General features: G+C 36.7%; 1 protein-coding gene across 1 annotated transcript in view; it reads left to right on the top strand.

Annotated features, from left to right (window-relative positions):
* Window positions 1–966: 966 nt before the first annotated feature.
* TACR3 (tachykinin receptor 3) overlaps window positions 967–19,944 on the top strand; it is a 74,349-nt gene continuing 55,371 nt past the window's right edge. Inside the window, exon 1 of the mRNA XM_072405650.1 lies at window positions 967–1,626. Within this exon, the coding sequence (XP_072261751.1) occupies window positions 1,184–1,626 (443 nt within the window). The 5' untranslated portion in view covers window positions 967–1,183. The remainder of the gene's footprint in view (window positions 1,627–19,944) is intronic.

Genomic DNA, 19,944 nt, shown 5'->3' with positions numbered 1-19,944 from the left:
TTAACTTAATAAACCAAAGCTGATTTACTAAACCAGTTGACAATTGTGTGAATATTTGGTTCATTTGACTGGCTGTGCAGATGAATTAAAGTAAGAGTGCCAGATATCTTCTCAATGTATTGTGTGATCAATTTCAGCTCCTTTAGCAAATCATTATCACTGTAAATACCTACTCCAATTATTCAATACTGTGAAAAGCAAATCCCTGTTTATCTGTTTTCTATGTCCTGTGTATCTGTTTGCTTTTTACATGAATATATATTTGTTGCTAATACTCTCTAAAATGTATGTTAAAGATTCAGATCTCTTTTAGTAAACCATCATGTGAATGCTCACTACAACTGGATATTTCCAGTGAATATTATCACAATTTATTAAATTAAGCTATTTAAGTAAATCATCCTCATTGTGAGAACATTCTATAATCCAAATATGCAAAACAATCCCTGTGTATCTGTTTGCATTTTACATGATTGGCTTATGATGTGAATGTTTTTACAATGACCTGAGTGAAGATTCCAAACTCTTTTAGCAATCACCTCTTCTATCTCCAGCTGCTTTAACTCCTTCCTTGCCATTCCTGTGTTGAATGAGTGTCTGTAGCAGACCTGGAAGGCAGAGAGCAGCATGTGAGTATTGGCCATGCATAGCTCTCTGTTGAGTGAGGATTTAAGCACCATGGACCAGGCATCCCTCCTGCATGGGGCTAATGATGGAGAGCAATGATGAAGTTGTAAAGGATCACAGCACCCTGCAGATGATGGAAACACATGCAGAGCAGAAAAGTGTGCTTAGCTTAAATGCTCTTGTGTGACTGCCAAGCCTACCTGTTTGCAGACTGGGGGAGTGTAAGAGCAATCAGTGGGCTCTGTGTGATCCCCCCTCCTAGAATGATGTCACAGACATTTTCCTAGACATTGGAGGAACCCGTTCTATAAAAGACTCACACCAGCTGTCTCTGCCTTGACATGCTCACTGCTGGAAAGGAAGCAACTTAGCTTGAAGTTCATCCACATTCTGTGCAGCTCTCCCTTCACATTCATTTTGATGATCATGCCTTCAACTTGAGCACACATTGCAATTCTGTTCTTTCTGCACTTTGCATTCCTGTACTGAAAACTTGGAGAGCACAGTGCAGCTTCCAGGCTGTCTGGCTGCATTGAAAGCTTCTTGGGACACAGAGATGACATCTACTCCAAGCAATGTGACATCTGAAGAAGGGGTGGGCATGTTTGCTCCTCTTGGAGAAGGATTGCTATGGCCAAAGAATATCACCCAGACTAATGTGAGTGCCCCAGTTTCTCACAGGTTCGTGCAACCTCCCTGGCGCATAGCCCTTTGGTCTCTGGCTTATGGATCTATGGTTGCTGTGGCTGTGTTTGGCAATATCATTGTAATGTGGATCATATTGGCTCACAAAAGAATGAGGACAGTCACTAACTACTTTCTGGTCAGCCTGGCATTCTCAGATGCTTCCATGGCAGCTTTCAATACCTTGGTGAATTTCATATATGCCCTGCACAATGAATGGTACTTCGGGGAGGCTTACTGTAGATTCCATAACTTCTTTCCTATTACAGCCATCTTTGCCAGCATCTATTCAATGTCTGCAATAGCTGTGGACAGGTGAGTTACACTAGCCTAAGGGGGCAGATCTTCTTTGAAGGACCACTAGCCTGCAATATTGAATAGTGATTATTACTGGTATATCAATACCAAGCATGCCTTCACAATTGGTTGCAGATGTACTGACAGTTTGGTTTATTTTAAAAAGTTTTAAACCATATGAATAACAGGTGAACATTAATATTACATTGTTTCCCCAACCCTATCACTGTCTCCTTGGTGGATACCTTGGTCTAGTGTAAATGTAGAGAAACATAAATGAAAGTATATGATTTAAAAAGAAAGGGATTTAGGATATAGATACATTTGTTACATGTTTTAAATACCTGCGCACAGGTTACCCAGCTCAATATGAGATGTAGGAGTTTTGCAGTTTTTGGCTCTCTGGTTGAGTTGAACTGAATGAGCTTTTACTGCTCACAGCTCTAATTAAAACACAAAGTCCCTTTCCAAGATATACTAATGTTTATCCCATAATATACTCATACTCATTATATGTCTGAAATTATTATATGATTATTATATGTCTGAAATGAATGTAATAGAATAGAAAAAGTTAAAAGCACTTTGGCTCCATACAATTATTTCCAATAACCGTTTTCACTTACACTATGGGCTCTACTTATAAAGCAGGGAATCAGATATTTCCTCAATATTCCTCAATAATGGCAGTAATTGACTCTCCACCAGGGAATGTTTTAGTGGCTGTCAGATTCCCTGTATTATGATTAGAACCTTATGTGTCTTACATTGGAGAGGTTATATTAATTACAGAGGTATTTGACTTCTTTATTTTGGTGATACCACCAGTAGTGATGGTACAACCAATCAAATTTCCTCCAGTTGGACATACACTGGAAGGTGTTTCATGATTTATTAAAGGGTTACTTTACATTGTGCATTGATTACAGACTTGCAAAGGTAATTTTTCAAAGCTCTTACTTTGTGGTGTTTAATTGACATTAAAAAGTATAACAGTTTTACATTCACAAGGAATAAATGCATGACTTGTCCTGAATTGATTGTATGCCCACCCATTGGCAGCATAACCCTTTGAACAGGGGATGTGATTCAATAAACAATGATGCAAGCTTGATGCCTGATTACTATGTATTTAGGTGTGTGTACAAATAATGCCACAAGCAGATCAGCAAATCCCTTGTGATAATCCACTTGTCCAAAGCAAACAATTTTCACTAAGACATGAGAACTTGAAGGCTTTTACAGTTTATACCTCAACAACTACATATCCAATTTGATCTATTTCAACACGATTGTTCTTGTTGTTGGTTTTATGAATGGGATGTACAATGGTAGATTAAGATAGCATTTGAGTCTTCAAGCTGTATTGACCAGAAATCAGATTTTGTAAAATTGTGCTAAAACTGCTTGATTATACGTACATAATAAGTGCATTAGTGTCTTAATGTTTTACTTTGAGAATATATGTTTGCTCAAATCCTAATAAATATCTCCTATAATATAACATATTACTGATTTTTTACTGAATTGAAGTCCTTTGTGCAGACAATTTCTGTTATATCATGAAAATCTAGTAGAAATAATTACTCCTTGGGTTGCTAGGGTTGCATAGGCACTTGTAGCCAAAACTAGCTTTCAGTGTCGGTAGACTCTAGGGGCCTTAATGTATATTAAAGAATATTCAAACATAAGATCGAAAAGTTGGAATATTGCTTCCCAAGTTTGCTCCCAAATTTTTAGAGGCATAGTAGTTCTGGAAGTATAGATGGGTAAAAATACTTACCGGAATTCTTGAGTTCTTGTAACTCCTTTCTGGATAAGGTTTCATGCTGCCTGTCAGCCATTTCATCACGGATGGTTTCCGAAACTCAACCTTGAAAAACCAAGCTCATCATCTTCCTCCCCCTCAAATTCCAAATCTCCCCCTAAGATATTTCAAACTGATAACAACACTGTTATTCATCCCTCCCCTCAGGCACATTGTTTTGGCGTCACCTTTGATTCTGCCCTCTCATTTAGCCCCCATATTCAGAACATTTCCAGGTCCTGTCACTTTCACCAGTGCAACATCTCCAAAATCTGCCCCTACCTCTCCCCAGAGACCACCAAACTCCTTGTACACGTTCCTATCATCTCTCGTCTGGACTACCGTAACATCCTTCTCTCTGGCATTCTACTAACCCGACTCTCTGCTGGTTACTAAAATGCACTGAGGGCAGCTTCAGCCATCCCTAAAAACCATAAGAAAATTACTTTTATTGAACTGATGTTAAAATAATGCCCACTAAATGTGTCTATAATGGTTGAATTTTGTGTGAATGTGTAAATTGTGTAAATGTGCAAATTTTTTATAAAAGTGGAGTGATCTTTGAGTAAAATTTAAAAACAGCCCCCTAACTTTATTTTCTTTCAGTATCTATCTATCTATCTATCTATCTATCTATCTATCTATCTATCTATCTATAATATTTGGCCATCTAACTACAGTAGTAGCTAAATTGTAAATGTACATCCGAATAAATCAATTTAGACTTTGAGGGCTGTAATGTTTTATATAGCATAAACTAAAGCAGCTTTTTAAGCCACTTGTATTTCAAGTTTATTCTCATCTTGCTGTGCAGTAGATTATTGTTTATCTCAACAAGGGTTTTTTCCTTGCAGAGATTTTCCCAACAGAATTATCTAAAAATCTTGTTAACACTTATAGTTGCAAACACTATTGCTTTACTGCTGTGGTTGACAGATGGGCATTGTTATTAGGGGAGGGGTTCAGGACTACAATCAGATAAGTACAAATCCTGCGTGTTTGAGGTTCATCACTCTGAAAAAAAAATGGCAGATTTAGACAAATGTTTTTTAAACCACTATGCACTAAATTACATTTGATTTATTGCCAGCAGACATAGAGGGGCAAATGGGAGAGCCTTTGGATGAACAAGCCCACTTGTGGAGGGGGAGAGAGTTGTGGGGTAATCAGTGTATTGAAAGTGTCTGTAGGAAAAGTGTAGGGAGAGAATAGGGCAGTAGGAGAACTGTACTTTAATTGTAATTGTTTAGCTCTTTGCGCAATTAACTGCTTTGCTGGCTTTTTTAGTTTTGATTATTTTCTGATTGACTTAGGCCAGTGGTCACTTTAGCTGCTGTCTCATTTATCCAAATATTCTGTTAAATGATAGGCCAGCCTGGTATAAACAAAACCAAGAATAATGCGTTAGGTTAGACTACAAATTCTAAAAGGTATAATGTGTAGAATGCAGACATAGAGTCTGATTTAATAAAGCTCTCAGACGTTGGAGAGGATACAGTTTCATCAGGGAAGCTGGGTGATCCACCAAACCTGGAATGGATTTCTTCAAAGTCATTTGCTATTTGCTAGCAAATGTTTAAATCCTCAACCATTCTAAATTTGCTGGATTACCCAGCTTCACTGATGAAAGTGTATCCTCTCCAGCCCTCAAGAGCTTTAATAAACCAGGGCCATAGTCAATAAAAATTCAAAAAATATTCACTGGGACTCAGGGGTATTTAGGAGTAAAATGGCCTGGGGACTCAAGTTGTTAAATGTTTTCAGTAATTTCAATGTTGCCTTTGAAGTTATTTTGTACCTGTAGCGTGCCTACTAACAATATTTGGTTTTCAAAGATTTCAGTGGTTTTTGTTTGGGTTTGGCAAACTTCAAAGAGACGTACCATGATTAAACTCATGCTGAACTAAATCTGGGAGAACCACTCATCCGTTACTATTACTATTTGGCTAAATCATACTTCATGTTAAGAGGTTTATTGACATAAACTTACATAATTATTTGTTTCTCATTGTTTATTTTGAAGAAAAGTAAACCTAGATTGCTTCATTTGGAGTAAAAATGAACCAGTCAGCAAATCATACACTGATATTAAGGCGTTACATGGTAAAAATCACATAAGATTCGAAATGAAAAATTCCATTAGTTGTGGCATTGTGCCTTATTTACATTTAGCTCTGCTTCAATCAGAGTTACATTACTTAGCTATGGAATTGCCATCAACAAGGGAAAATCTGAAGCTAATCTGGTTCTAGTGCCTTTGGGAATTGCCTGAGCCAATCCACTAAAGTTCAATAATCAAAATATTCCTCTGGCTGACTGGACAGGTTGCATTTGAATTGTCTAGAAAAGGACAAGACTAATCATCAGTGACATTGTGCAGTATTAAGAAAATATCCACTGCTAAGCAAGCTCAGTCCCTAATCCAAAGAGAAAAGGATACCAATAGACTTTCACCATCAGGATTCAACAGAAAGCTAGCAAATAGATAAAGTGGAGGAAATTGATTGAATTCTTTGGGAGCAGTTTATCTTCAAATCCCCCAAATGCTTGTTATAAAGAGAACACTGAAAGATCACACACAGTGTACTGTTGACTGGGGCTTTCAAAACTGCTCTCTTGGAAAACCTCTGTTCTGTTGCAGTTCTGGCTGCTGTTTCTTCCAGTTATTAAGCTGTATACGGGTGTGTTATAAAAAAAATCTGTGTCTCTGTAATTGTAATCAATAATAGAGTACTACTGCTACATCAAAACGTCTGGCATACGCTTGTAGTAAGTAATCCAGATGTCCAGATGGCATACATACAAAGACTTTTCATAATAATGTACTAAATCTAGAGACAGTAGGTAAAGTTTTTTTTTAACACCTTAAGTACGTACACTGATTATTAGTCTTTGATCTGCAAAATAAATACATTGGTATACTTCTTGGACACCAGGTCCAAAGTGTGTTTATAGGGATAATGTGCCAAGTTTTTGACAAGTTATTTGAAGAAGAAGCAAAGACTTGTAGGTGCATGTTTGGCTTCCTGCAATACAACCCACGTGCACACACAGTGGAAGTGCCAGAACTTGGGCTCCTCTCATATGATCACAGCAGTGCTCCCTAACAATGTTTGAGCAACAAGCCAGGAAGCTAGTTGTGTTGGATGAAAGAGTTATTTCTCTAATAACAACATTTTAAAAGATAGCATTTATAAAAAAAAAATATTGAGGCTAATTTGTTGGCAAGTAGTTGTGACATGGTTATAGAGGCAAAATAAAAAATGGAAAAAAAACTCACCTACTACCACAAAAAGAAAGGGTGTACGTATAATGATTTTATTTTCATAGGCAAGAACTGTACCAAATACAGAGTGGCTGTATTTGTTGTTCACTTTGTAAAACAAGCGCAAAACAAGAATTTATTTATGGTGTATTTCATAAGTATTTCTTGTCATTCATAGACTTCTTGGAACTATATTATTAGTAAATTGATACCTATTTCATAGTAAACTGTATACTGAATTTGTTCTCAGTGAACAATTTACAATTAATTTCCTAAGGAATATTTTTCTGAATAAATACAGTCAATCCTTGTAATCCAAACATGGCTTTATGTTTTAAACAATTTAATAGAAATATCTGAATATAATTTGACATGTTCATTGTTTCTAACAAGTACTACTAAGCATAAATTCTCTTGATTGTGCTGTGTTTTTGCCTGTTGCTCGGCAAGAGGCATACTGTAAGTAATTGCAGGAGTTTTCTATGTAGCTATGCAATTACAGGAAAGTAAATATTATTATTATTATTGATAATAATAATAATAATAATAAACAGTATTTATATAGCGGTAACATATTACACAGCACTGTACAATTAAATAAGGGTTGCAAATGACAGATAGATACAGGCAGTGACTCAGAAGGAGGAAAGGGCCCTGCTCAGAAGAGCTTATTATCTAAGAGCTGGGGGAAGTATCACACAATAGGAAGGGGGATATGGAACAGTGGGTGTAATAGTGAGTAGTAGTGAGTGTTTTAGGAGACTTAGGAAAATAGGTAGGCAGGTTTGAAAAGGGGGGTTTTGATTGCTTAAACAAGCAGAAAGTAGAAGCAAGCTGAATAGAATGCTTGAATTTGAAAATGCAAGCTAGGAGCTTGAATTTAATACTAAGGTGAAATGGAAGCCAATGAAGAGAACTACAAAGAGATGCAGCAGAAGAGAAGCAGTGGGAAGGATGGATAAGTTTGGCTGCAGCATTCATAATACATTGTAGAGGAGAGAGTCAGGTTAGTGGAATACCAGAGAGGAGGATGGTACAGTAGTCCAGGCAAGATATGATAGGAGCTTTTACAGGGAGTTTACAGGGAGGTTAGCCAAGACAATGTCAGTGAGCGGAGAGCTGAATAACAGTGTTATTAAAAGTTGGAAATATGTCAGGGGGAAATGTGAGAGGAGATGATACATTCTGTTTTATCCAGGTTGAAATTCAGAAACCTGTCAGCCATCCATGATGAGATGGTTGACAGGCAGCATGAAACTTTATCCAGGACTGAGGGAGATAATTGAGGAGTTTGGTAACATGTTAGGGAAGGGAGATAGGATAGTAACAAAAGGTGTAGTAGAAGGTGGCGGGGACAACTTTATCCAGAGCCAAAGAAACAGTGTGGTTGAACAGAGTGGCAGCTTAATCAGGCAATGACATTTTGGAGAGAGTGGAGGTTAGGGATGTAAGGTAGTTTGAGATTAGGTTGGGGTACAGATATCTCTCTGCCACTGACCTAGTCTGGGATGTGGCAAGGAGGCGCAAGAATTAGATAGGCTCAATGTGAGGAGGTTGTGTTCAGAAAGGGGAAGTGAGGGTACAGAGTTTGTAAAATACCAGATTTAATGTGAATCTAGTGATGTGTGTGGGGCCAGGTATGTTCAGTGTAAATTCAAAGGAGAAGGTAATGGAGAGCAGTCTGGTTTAGGAAGAATGGTTGGGGTAATCCACTGCAACATGAGGGAGGGCAGGTCATGGGAGAGAATATGTTGGAGCCAGGAGGCAAATGTTTATTAAATACAACTGAAATAGATAACCTCTACAATGCAAAAACATCTTCTCTAGTGTGTGTGTCATTTTACATATACATAAACGAAAGGGTATATTTATAAACAATTTACATAGTGAATATGATTCAGGAAAGTGCTTGTTTACTTGTCCTGTGCAAACTGAGAAGGCCAAATGAACTTGACAGGTAACTAGGGAAGAGCAAATATCTTTTAAAGTAGACTTGAATTCAGGTATACTTTTGCAAGCAAAACCTCTAGAGGAGCTTCCCTCATGAAGACACTTTCACACCTGCCTTGTTTGTACATCATATGCTGATTTCAGAAAATAATTGTTGTCCTCATTATTGACCTAGCATAGTAAACAATGCTGTATACAATAACTGACCACAAGCAAGGTTAAGCAAACTCTAGAGGGAAGACATTTAACCCTTTAAGAGTCTGGAAAAGGTGTAATTTTTTTAAGTTATACAATTTCATTGCAATGTCATTTTTAGAGTAAACACATTGAGAGAAAAAAAGCCTTTCCCTAGTATTCCTTTAACTGCAACATTAATATAATTTATATAACCCCTTATATTTACTCTTAAACATAACCACGTGCAAAGTACAGGGTGTGGAGAAAACAATGTGCAGCACCTTATATATGCTTTGATGTGTGCTTCACAGTCCCAACCCCTGTACTTTGTTACACATTCCCTACCCCTGCATTATATACACTATGATGTATGTTACACAGTCTTGATCCCACATTGTATTCCCTATGTTGTGTATTACACAGTTCTGACTCCTGCACTGTATACGCTATGCTGTTCACTACATTACACAGTCTTGACCCCAGTACTGTATATGGTATGTTGCATGTTACAAAGTCTTAACCCCTGCACTGTATAGGCTAGCATTTTAGATGGTCCTGAACCTTGTGCATTATACACTGTGTTGTACGTTATACAATACTTACCCCTGCCCAATATGCTTTGTACATAGTTCTGACACCCATGCTGTACTGAACATAACATGATCCTGGCCTTGCACTGTGTTTGCTGCTTTTTACATTACATAGTTCTGCCCCTGAGTTGTTTCGTATGTTGCATATTTTTGACTTCTAAGTTATCCTGATGTTATATAGTCCTAAACCCTCCCTGAGCTGTATTGTATGGTACAGGGACCGACCCTTGCACTTTATTCACTTATTCATTTATTCAAGTTAAATGTTACACAGTCCTTACCCTGTACATTATACACTGTGTTGTATGTTGCACAGTCCTGACCCCTGCACTAAATATGCAATGTTGTGTGTTTTACAATCCTAACCTCAGTACATTCCTATTTAGTGGCTAGGTTATATTTTTAGCATTATCTGATCTATTTAAATGTTGTTGTAATAATGAAATACAAGAAACATAAAGTATGATAAAATACATATCCCCAAAGCAACACACTCAAAATAGATAGTAAGATTTATTAAAATAGGGACTTTAACGTTGTTTCATCTGTAAAACAAAAATCAAATATATTTTGCATATATGAGAGAGCTTTAGTACAGATACTAAGCTTTAGTACACAGTCTTCTTTTCTGGACTGTAGAATTCCCAGTTGCACAGAAAGGCCATCACTATAAACAGAAGAACTCTTTGATGTTAATTGGTTTGGAGGAAATAAAGAGGATGACAATTTTATCCCTTGCTCTCAAATAAACAATTATTTGTCTGTTATTGATCCCATCAGTACATGACATCTCCTAGAGAAGGTTTTCCTTTTTTGAAACTATGTGCTGTTACCTTTACTAAAAAATATTGCTTCCTAATAAACAATTTTTTTGCCAAAAGGAGAATACAGGCTGTGATCTGGGTAGATCATATTGAGTAAAAAAGACCAGTTGTACAGTTGTACAAGTAAACACTATTAGCATACATACAATTATCCCCCCTTCTCCATTAGAAAACTTTTATTGTGCACATACACTCTATCAGGGTGAACTATCTGAACTATACACTGAACTATCAGGGTGTCGCTGCACTCATCTTTTCATCCACTTTAGTCCGGTTTCCACCCCTGCAATTCCACTGAAACTGCCCTCACCAATGTCACTAATGATAGTCACCATGAATAAAAGCACCCTGACTCCTAAACCCGGCTGCCTAGGGATAATATTTATTTCTCAAGTCTTTCATTCAAGTCTTACAGACTACAGGTAAAGTGGAGTTAGGCAATTTTTTTTATCACATACTGAGTAGTTTTATAGGCTTGCTTTTTCATTTATTTGAAAAAGAGTGGTATATTACATAACATTCTCTTTCAAAATTTCAAATCAAGCCCAGCTCACCATCAAGAGTTTATACCTAGTTTATGACAAGATTCCAGGCATGTTTACTAAGGGAATTTTATCAACCACCTATTTCCCACATTACCTTGCACAAAGGAGATTTGTTAGTATCTGTTCTGGGAAATAATACCTAAGACTAGTCTACACTTGCCTTTTTCCACATCATTTTTCACCTATATAAATCAACAAGAATGCTTAATAAGTCTCATACAATTGAGGTGCAGCTCAGAAGCACCTGTCGAAGAACCCAGGATTTTTACCAGAAACGTGTCAAACTAATCTCTAATGCAAGATAAATAAAGCATGCTGCAGTTACCTATCTACCAAGCACTTACTACATGATTTGTCCTGTTTATAATGTTAGAAATGTCACATCTAGCACAGTGCTTTCACCATCTCCCCAGAGGCAAGAAAACAAAGGTAATATCATGTTTGGCATATATAAAAATCAAAGGTCAATTATAACTAGAATGATTGCCCATCTGCCAAAAAAAGCTTCACATTAAGGGGAGTAGAAATGGAAAAATCCTAAAATGCAATATTCTCTCCTTTGATAATAGTTTCCAATAATAGGCAATAATAAGTGTTAAATTACAATGTTCTACTTTCTATGCTGTTGATAAAGAGTTGCGCAAATTCAAGGAAAGGCGAGTTTCTTTAAAGATTCACAAAAAATGTCTTGCATTTTACACTTATTTTTTACAACATGAATTTGTGCCAAATGTACTTGTGCTGACACCCATCATTTGCATTACTGTCTATATGAATATATTCCTAAATTTTTCTTTAAAGGGATCCAGCATCTTGTTGTACAGTATGTGTGTAATAGATACAATAGTCCCTGAAGCTGTATAAAAGGTACAGAGAAAATTTTCCAGTTCAGGTAATTTACAGTTTGGAAAACAAATGTGATCTGCATTGTAATTTCTGATATTAGTCTTGCAGCAGTAATAAAATAATAATGTACAGATCTATACAACAAATTTTAGCGACATAAAAAAATACATTTACATTAGCAAAACAAAATCTAAGAATATGGAGAAAACTTGAATCTTTGCCTTGACCACAGTTAACCCATGGCTAGGCTTTGGACATCTAGGAATATTAAAAATGAAATACTGACTTCTGTAACACCAAGCACTGTTCAGAAATTCATCCTCAGGGTCTGTTCCCACTGCGGAGGTGTAATACATTTTGAAAATAGAATGCATAGGTGTGCGTAAAGGAGCCCATTCATTTAAATGGGCTTCCAACATATCACAATGCACAGAAAAGTTGTGCATACTGCATTGAAGTGCATTACACTGAAGTCACCTGGCTTTCAAATTTGTAAACATAAATTCAATGTAAATACACAGTAGGTTATATAGAAAGGGGAAGCAGAGTGAGATAAGGGACCACTGGTTAATCTCAAGAGTTCCTATTAGACTATAGACCAAAAACAACTTGAATTATGTTCCCAATGGGCCAGGTATACCCCTCTAAAGGTGCGTACACACTTCCAATTTTTATCGTTCAAAACGAACGACGAACGAACGACGAACGATCGATTGGGCAAAAATCGTTCGTAAAAAAAGTAACCAACGACGCCGACGAACGAGGAAAGTCGTTGGAAACGAACGACCGGACCGGCGGATCGGATTGGACGACGATCGTTGAACATCGTTCGTGTGTACGATCGTTCGTTGATCGTCCATGGTCTGAGCATGCGTAATGAACGAACGTTCGTTCACTTTCCTGTCGTGCACATAGTTCCTCTATCGCTCAAACGATCGTATCTATTGTGTGTCCAATATCTACGAACGATCGTGTCGTTATCTCTATGTGCAGGATCGGTGCTATACGATCGTTCGTAGATATCGTGCAGGATCGTTCGTCGTTCGTTTTCCAACGATAATAATTGGAAGTGTGTACGTAGCTTAAGCAACACCATGTTGCTCTTTGCATTGTACAGAGTAGGTAAACCAGATTGCTAATTATAGCATGCACATTAGGGCGCTGCTGACGTCCTTGTAGAAACCATGTTTTAGTGCCTTTGCTTATGTCAGTGACCAGAGGGAGTAGACAACATCTTAGCTGTTGACATTTAACATGCATTTCAAGCTTGCTTCAATACAGGAAAACAATTCCCATTGACCTGAGCCCTAACAGTGTTGTATATTCTACTTAGACTCTACAGTTTGGAAAAAGGTGTGTTTGAATAAACTAATAGAGTGAATTATAAAATTACCACTGTGTTTACATGAAATAAAATAGGTGCTTTTTAAATAAAATCTTTTCATCACATTGCCTTCCTGATAATATTACTACTTACACAGTGTACTAAAATAATTTGTTGGCACCTAGGTACACCCATTGCCACCTACAGAAACACACTTGTACTGATATAGAGATCTAGAATGTTTGTGATATGGTGTTTTTGTTATGCTTTATGGGCAAAAATAAATCTTAATAGGTACATTGACAGATTGTGGCCGTTCATCTATTATTCAGACTAAAATGTATTCTACAACAAAGAAACAATTTTGTAACATCTCTTTTATGTTGGCCTATAAAAGTAACAGAGTAAAAAATGTGCACAATAGCACTTTACATCTTGAAATATTGGAAAGAAAAGAAAATGTCTAAAGCTTTTCCCCACAAGGAAATCAGTAGCAGGCATCTATTTCTCTATTTCTGATACAAACAGATGTATGTGTCACAGATGATTCGTATTCATAAACTTCCTACACATGCAAAACAAAATGAAAGTGGATGGCCACACTCTTCACTGTTACAGCAAATACATAAGTAAATAAGTCTTGGTACCCAGAAATGCTATTTACATATCTATCTAGAGGCAGAATGCAGATTTTATCAAACAGAAAGCACAAAATAGGTACTAATAACAACAGCTGATGATAAAACTAATACATTTTTGGAAGCCTAATAGACATTGGTATGCACATTGCTATTTTCTTTACAAGATAAATATCTGCATGAAAAAACACAATGCATTCCAAATAGACTAAAGTTTCATTGCCTATTATTAAAGTTGTATGTGGTAATAGTTGTTGGAATTTCTAATGTGTTAGAACACAAAATACTTGAGCACATTACCATGTGTGGTGAGTACAGCCAAATTAAATATAATTAAAACTTAAGCAGCAGAGCTTACAGGCACTTGTGTGTTTAAAATTCACAGCAAGCCCAAATTATACAAGTAGTGTATGCAGAAAATTCTGTCAAGGAGCGCTAATCCTTCCATTTAATGTTTATTTTATTTAAGACCCTTCTCCATGTTAATATTTTATAAATTGACCTCACTAAATCTTCCCACACATTTTATTGTTTTTATTTAAAAAAATACATTGACATGTACTACAATATCTCCAATTCAATATACAATTTCTCCTTTAACAATACCTGGACATCTTTTACAGCTTTACAATTTGCATTTTTCTGAACACAACAGCAAAGTTTTGAGTACAGTACTCTGTTTTCCTAGGTATGTACCTGTATTAGCCAGAACTACTCTATGCGTTTGGTAGTAAAACAAAGTCTACAACATTACTATGTGCTCTTTATCTACAGCAACCTCTAGCTGCGAGTTGATCATTTAAGCCCACTTTCTCAACTGCTTTGATTATTAGTAAGCAATTCACCTTATTAAAATCCTAATCTGTTTGGTAAAACTTAACTAAATGTCAATGTTCTAAAGCAAAACTAAAGTTGACAGTACTTACCTCAGCTGCAGCAATACAATCCCGTCTCTGGGCTCTCTCATTGGTGCCCAGTTGTCTTCAAGGTTGGAGGCATTTGGTCTCCTTTACATAGTGGGATGTCACCATAAATGACAGTGGGGCATTTGCACAATATTTGCTAATTTTCCACATATGAGTTTTACATTTCCTCAATCTATTTCAGTGATTTGTTTTAACAGTTTTCAAGAGAGATTCACCTATGTGCACATTTACTCTACCAAGATTTGCCCAATATCTTTTTCTCAAAAGACAATTGCTTTCCTGTACTATTAGTCCTATTAATGACTGTGTCCTTGAGATTGATATACCTGTGTTTTGTAGGCAAGTTTTGTGTTTTCATGTACCCTTGTATTCATTCCACAGGGTGAGGGTTTGATATCTATGGGCTCGACAACTATTTAAGTAGCAGGTTATAGGGATGAAGCTTTCTCTTCCACTGTTTGTAGATGACGAGGACCTGGTATGGCCAGAAGGGAAGGGACTACTCTTTTGTTGGCCCATTTTTGGCCGGCCAGATTCCATGTCTGGAGAATTGATTATTTCAGCTTGGAACAGCTCAAGTACGTTTTGGCAGCCCAGTTTATCTGGTTATCTTCATCCCCTACCCTATCTTTGCCCAAAGAGGAGAAAACAACAGTAAACTGTTGTTACAGTTACTGTACTGTACTCAAGAATTGATTGGTCTTTAACATAGAATCTTGATAAAAATGCTGGGCAAGTAGTATGAGGCATTTGAAGTGTATACTTGCTAAATCAAATTAGGGGTCATGCCACACATCCATGTGGAGTGATGATGCTACACACTGCCTGCATTACAATGCCAAATTATTTTAGAGATTTTATTTAGTACTAATATCGATTTTTTGCACAGCCAAATTCCGTTTTCTATAATTCTGGTATGAACTGCACAGCAAGGCAACCCAAGCATTTGTGCTGTCACATGTGACTATTGTAAGGTTAAATGTAATGCCGCTGCTTCAATGTAACTCCCATGAGTCAAAATTGAGTCAATAAAGCTTGAAGAAGATACGTGTTAGGAATTTTCTTTTAGACTATAGGCAATAATACAAGGTAAAGATGCTTTCAAAATAAGCTCTACGGTGTCCCCAGGGAATTAATCTTCCCTAAGCAATTACCACCCAGGATGAGTCCTTGACAGTGAATTCAATTTACCTTATCATGGCTTGAGACCGGGAGGAGCTCAGTGTTAATAAGATGAATGTATAAAACATTACTCAGAACGTACACATGTCCATAGTAAACTTTGAGGAATTATATTGGAAAAGACATTTCAAAAGCAATTATTTTTTTATAGGTGTTTTATATGTCAGTTTTATACACCTACTGATATAATGTTTTTGTTAATGTATAGGAACTCAGTCAGAACAGTCCATTTTAATAAAGTAGAATTAAAGCAAATTGAAAAAAAAAATCACAGTTTTTTCTGAATATAAGGAAATCTGCATAATATTTGTCATTACTATTCAGGAAGTGGCTTAAGAGGACCCAAAAGTTAAACATAAGTATATTTCATATTTGGATTTCTGTTATTAAATGCTTTCTCCAAACCTACAAACTTGTTAATGAAAGACTGAAGGGAACCAGACACAATATACCCATATCAATAAGTCTGAATCTATCTTGTACTGTGAACTTTGATTTATTACCGTCCACTTAGTGCTCTATTTATAAAACTGTGAATCTGCCATTCCTTCATACATTCCCTGTTGACTATTTTCCAGGTCAATGTGTTTCAATGGCAGTAATTGATCCCCATTAGGGAATGTTTGCTGGAATGTCAGATTCCGTTTTTATTATAGAGCCTATTGTGCTTTTTATTTTTTTACTACACTGGGGAAAAATTTTTAACATGTTTTGTTGACTTTTTTTAAGCTTATTCACACTAAAATAGGTATTCTGATTCTAAAAGTGCAGTTAATTTTATTCTATCACGTCAAGTTTTTTCTCTAACGCTTATATTATTGCGATTACTGTAGCGTGGATTTATATAGGTTATTCGTTTACACGCATGACAGTGTGGTCAGAGGTTGTGTGCTGCTCTACGTAGTGAATAAGCAAAATGTATTTTTCTACTTACACATGTATTTCCTTTTTTTTCCGATCATGTCTGGCTATGCTGTTTCTCATCGTAAGTGCCTAAACAACCCTGATTCATTTTGTTATATCTGTGTCAGTTTCACCATTCCCAGTCAAAGGGCGAACATCAGCACATTAGTAGAGCAAGCCTATTTGGCATATTTCAAAGTTAAACTTGGTTGTCAAGATAAGTCTTGGGCCCCTCATAAGCTGTGCAAACAGTGTGTCGAGGGTTTACGGATGTGGACAAAGGGAACACGTGATAAGATGCCATTTGGTATACCTATGGTTTGTGGAGAGCCAGGAGATCATTTCAGTGACTGTTACTTTTGTATAGTGAGAACTTCAGGATATAACAAGAAAAATAAATGTAACAGAGTTTAATAGTCTACCATTGGCTATACGCCCAGTGGCTCATTCAGATGAAATCCCAGTGCCGGTTTTCGTTACACTACCCTCTCTTGAAGAACATGATTATGGTGAAGAACTAGGTGAAAACAATGATGAAGAGTATGAAATTGAAGTGGACTTTGTTTGTAAAGGATTTGATCAACATGAGTTGAGTGATTTGGCACATGATTTGGGACTATTGAAGAAGGCTTCAGAACTCCTAGCATCAAGACTGCTTGAGAAAAACTTGAAAAAGGAACAAAGGTATCATACTTTCGAACCAGAGAAATTGCATTTTTGCACTACTTTAGAACCGACAGTGGCTTTATGTATTGCCATAACATACCTATTTTAATGGAGGAATTGGGAATTCCAATCTTTAACTCAACTGAATGGTGACTATTCATCGATAGCTCAAAGTGGAGCTTAAAGTGTGTCCTCCGTCACAATGCCAAAACATTTGGGTCAGTCCCAATTGGCCATTCAGTTTCTCTTTGTGAAGAATATGCAGACATAAAGAGAGTCATATATGCAATATCACCAACACAATTGGATCATCTGTGTTGACCTTAAAATGGTATGCTTCCTTCTTGGTCAGCAATGCGGATACACCAGGTATCCATGTTATTATCTGTGCATGTGGGACAGCAGAGCTTGCGAGAGGCATTGGGTGGAAAGGAATTGGCCTCCAAGATCTGCCCTAAAATCAGGTGATCCAACTATTTTACATGAGCCACTTGTTGATAGAAAGAATATTAAATTCCCGCCTCTGCACATAAAACTGGGTCTGATGAAGCAGTTTGTTAAAACTTTGCCAACTGAAGGAGACTGTTTCAAGTACCTCATTTAGGCATTTCCTAGCCTGTCATTTGAAAAAATAAAGGCCGGTGTGTTTGATGGTTCACAGATTCAGCAGCTCATTAAAGATGGACATTTCATCGGGACAATGTCAGAAGTCAAATAGAATGCTTGGTTATCATTCAATGCCATTGCCAAGGATTTTCTTGGAACCAAACAAGCAAATAATTACACAGAAATCATCCAGAAACTCTTGGATTGCTACAAAATGCTTGGTTGCAATATGAGCATTGAGGTGCATTTTCTGCATAGCCATCTTTCTAATTTCCCGGAAAACCTTGGTGCAGTCAGTGATGAGCAAGGTGAACAATTCCACCAAGATTTGAAGGTCATGGAAGGACGGTATCAGGGTAGATGGGATGTACATATGATGGCTGACTATTGTTGGAGCATCCGGTGGGATTTTCCTAACACTGAACACTCCAAGAAAAGCTATAAGCGTAAAGTTTTACCTTAACCGCTTACCCGATTAATTTTCAAATGTTTAAAAAAAATGTCGTAGAGTAACAATAAATCCTTTGTATGAACAAAAGAAATAAACAGTGCATTCAAGTTAATCATTTCAATAATTTTTCATTGTATGTAAAATTTGTATGTTTTTTGACAAAAATGGAGGGTACCCTGTATCGTAAAAACTTGGTGTGATAGCAAAAGACTGGGGTCATTTTTGGATTCACCATCTAAAAATTGGTAAAAAAAAACAAGGGTGAGATTTAACTCAACGAAAAATGCATTCCCCATTTAAAAAAATTACAGCAGTTAATTTTTTTAACTACATCACCCTTTTCCGCTGAAAAGTATTCAAAAAATATATTTACCACACCTGCGCTGTCTTGATTTTGCTGCTTCCAGTTTTCTCCCATGAGACCTTCATTTTTCTTCAGAGTTTATTGATGACACACCAACATTCCTTAATCTCCCTTTGCACATATATTTCAGCTTTTCCCAAGTGTCTCACAAATGGAGAGACAAACTTGCTCTACGAATGCATTAGATCTGGTGCTTGGATATTTGTGAAATGCCACTAATTATACCTAATTCCAGGCAAATGAAAAATGGCTGCTGTTGACAGTGTCCTGTTTGAAGAATCCCTGCAGCTTCCTGGAATATGTGACAGTGGTATTCAAAGAGGCTGAAGAAATACCCTTTAGTTTTATTATAATGGCAATAAACAAACATGGGGGGGGGGGGCGCAAAAAAAAATATAATATTAATTATGCTTTTTATACATTTAAAGGGAAAAGCAACCCATTAGCACTTATTAGTACCTTTTTATTTTTTTTTAAAGAAAATTCTGCTGTTTTATGTAAAGATTAATTTATGCTGCTGTTTTACATATAATTTGTCTTTATGCCAAACTCAGATCTAACCCTGAATGAGTTAAATTTGTAAATGTGTCTTGCTTTTTAGAAAAAACAGGTATGTAAAGAGGTTTTCCCCCATATTCCTCTAATTTTCTTGTATCTGTCAAGAAGGCAGGGAAAATAAATCTACCCAATGGGACACACAACAAATTATGTTGCTATGCTTTTTTATATCTTCTCATGTAAGTATTCACATGTTGATGCCTCCAGTGGTGCATATTTGGTCCAATTCTCTGCTGTGGGCTGAAAAGGCCAAGAAAAATACACTAATTTTGCAGCATTGCCAGCAATCATTTTCAGCTCTCTTTCCCGTCATTAAAGTTGTTGTGTTCACTGTGGTCTAAAAAGTTAGGCTGATCTGATACATTAGTTTTGCTGTTATTCTTGAGATATATATATATATATATATATATATATATATATATGTGAAACTGATGGTGGGCATGTTGTATTATTTCTCTGTGCAGTCTGTATTTCCAGCGGAAGGACTAAGGCAAATTACACGTGGGCCTGATTTATTAAAGTTCTCCAAGGCTGGAGAGAATACACTTTCATCAGTGAAGCTGGGTGATCCCGCAAACCTTAAAAAGATTTCTTCAAAGTAATTTGAAGAGAAAATGTGTCCTGGACAAGATTCATTGTAGCAAATGACTTTGAATAAATCCATTCCAGGTTTGCTGAATCACCCAACTTCACTGATGAAAGTGTATCCTTCCC

The sequence above is a fragment of the Pyxicephalus adspersus genome, chromosome 3, assembly GCF_032062135.1.
Source record: "Pyxicephalus adspersus chromosome 3, UCB_Pads_2.0, whole genome shotgun sequence".
Lineage (NCBI taxonomy): Eukaryota > Metazoa > Chordata > Amphibia > Anura > Pyxicephalidae > Pyxicephalus > Pyxicephalus adspersus.
Note: the sequence above shows the minus strand (reverse complement) of the source record. Positions and strands in the feature narration are given on the sequence as shown.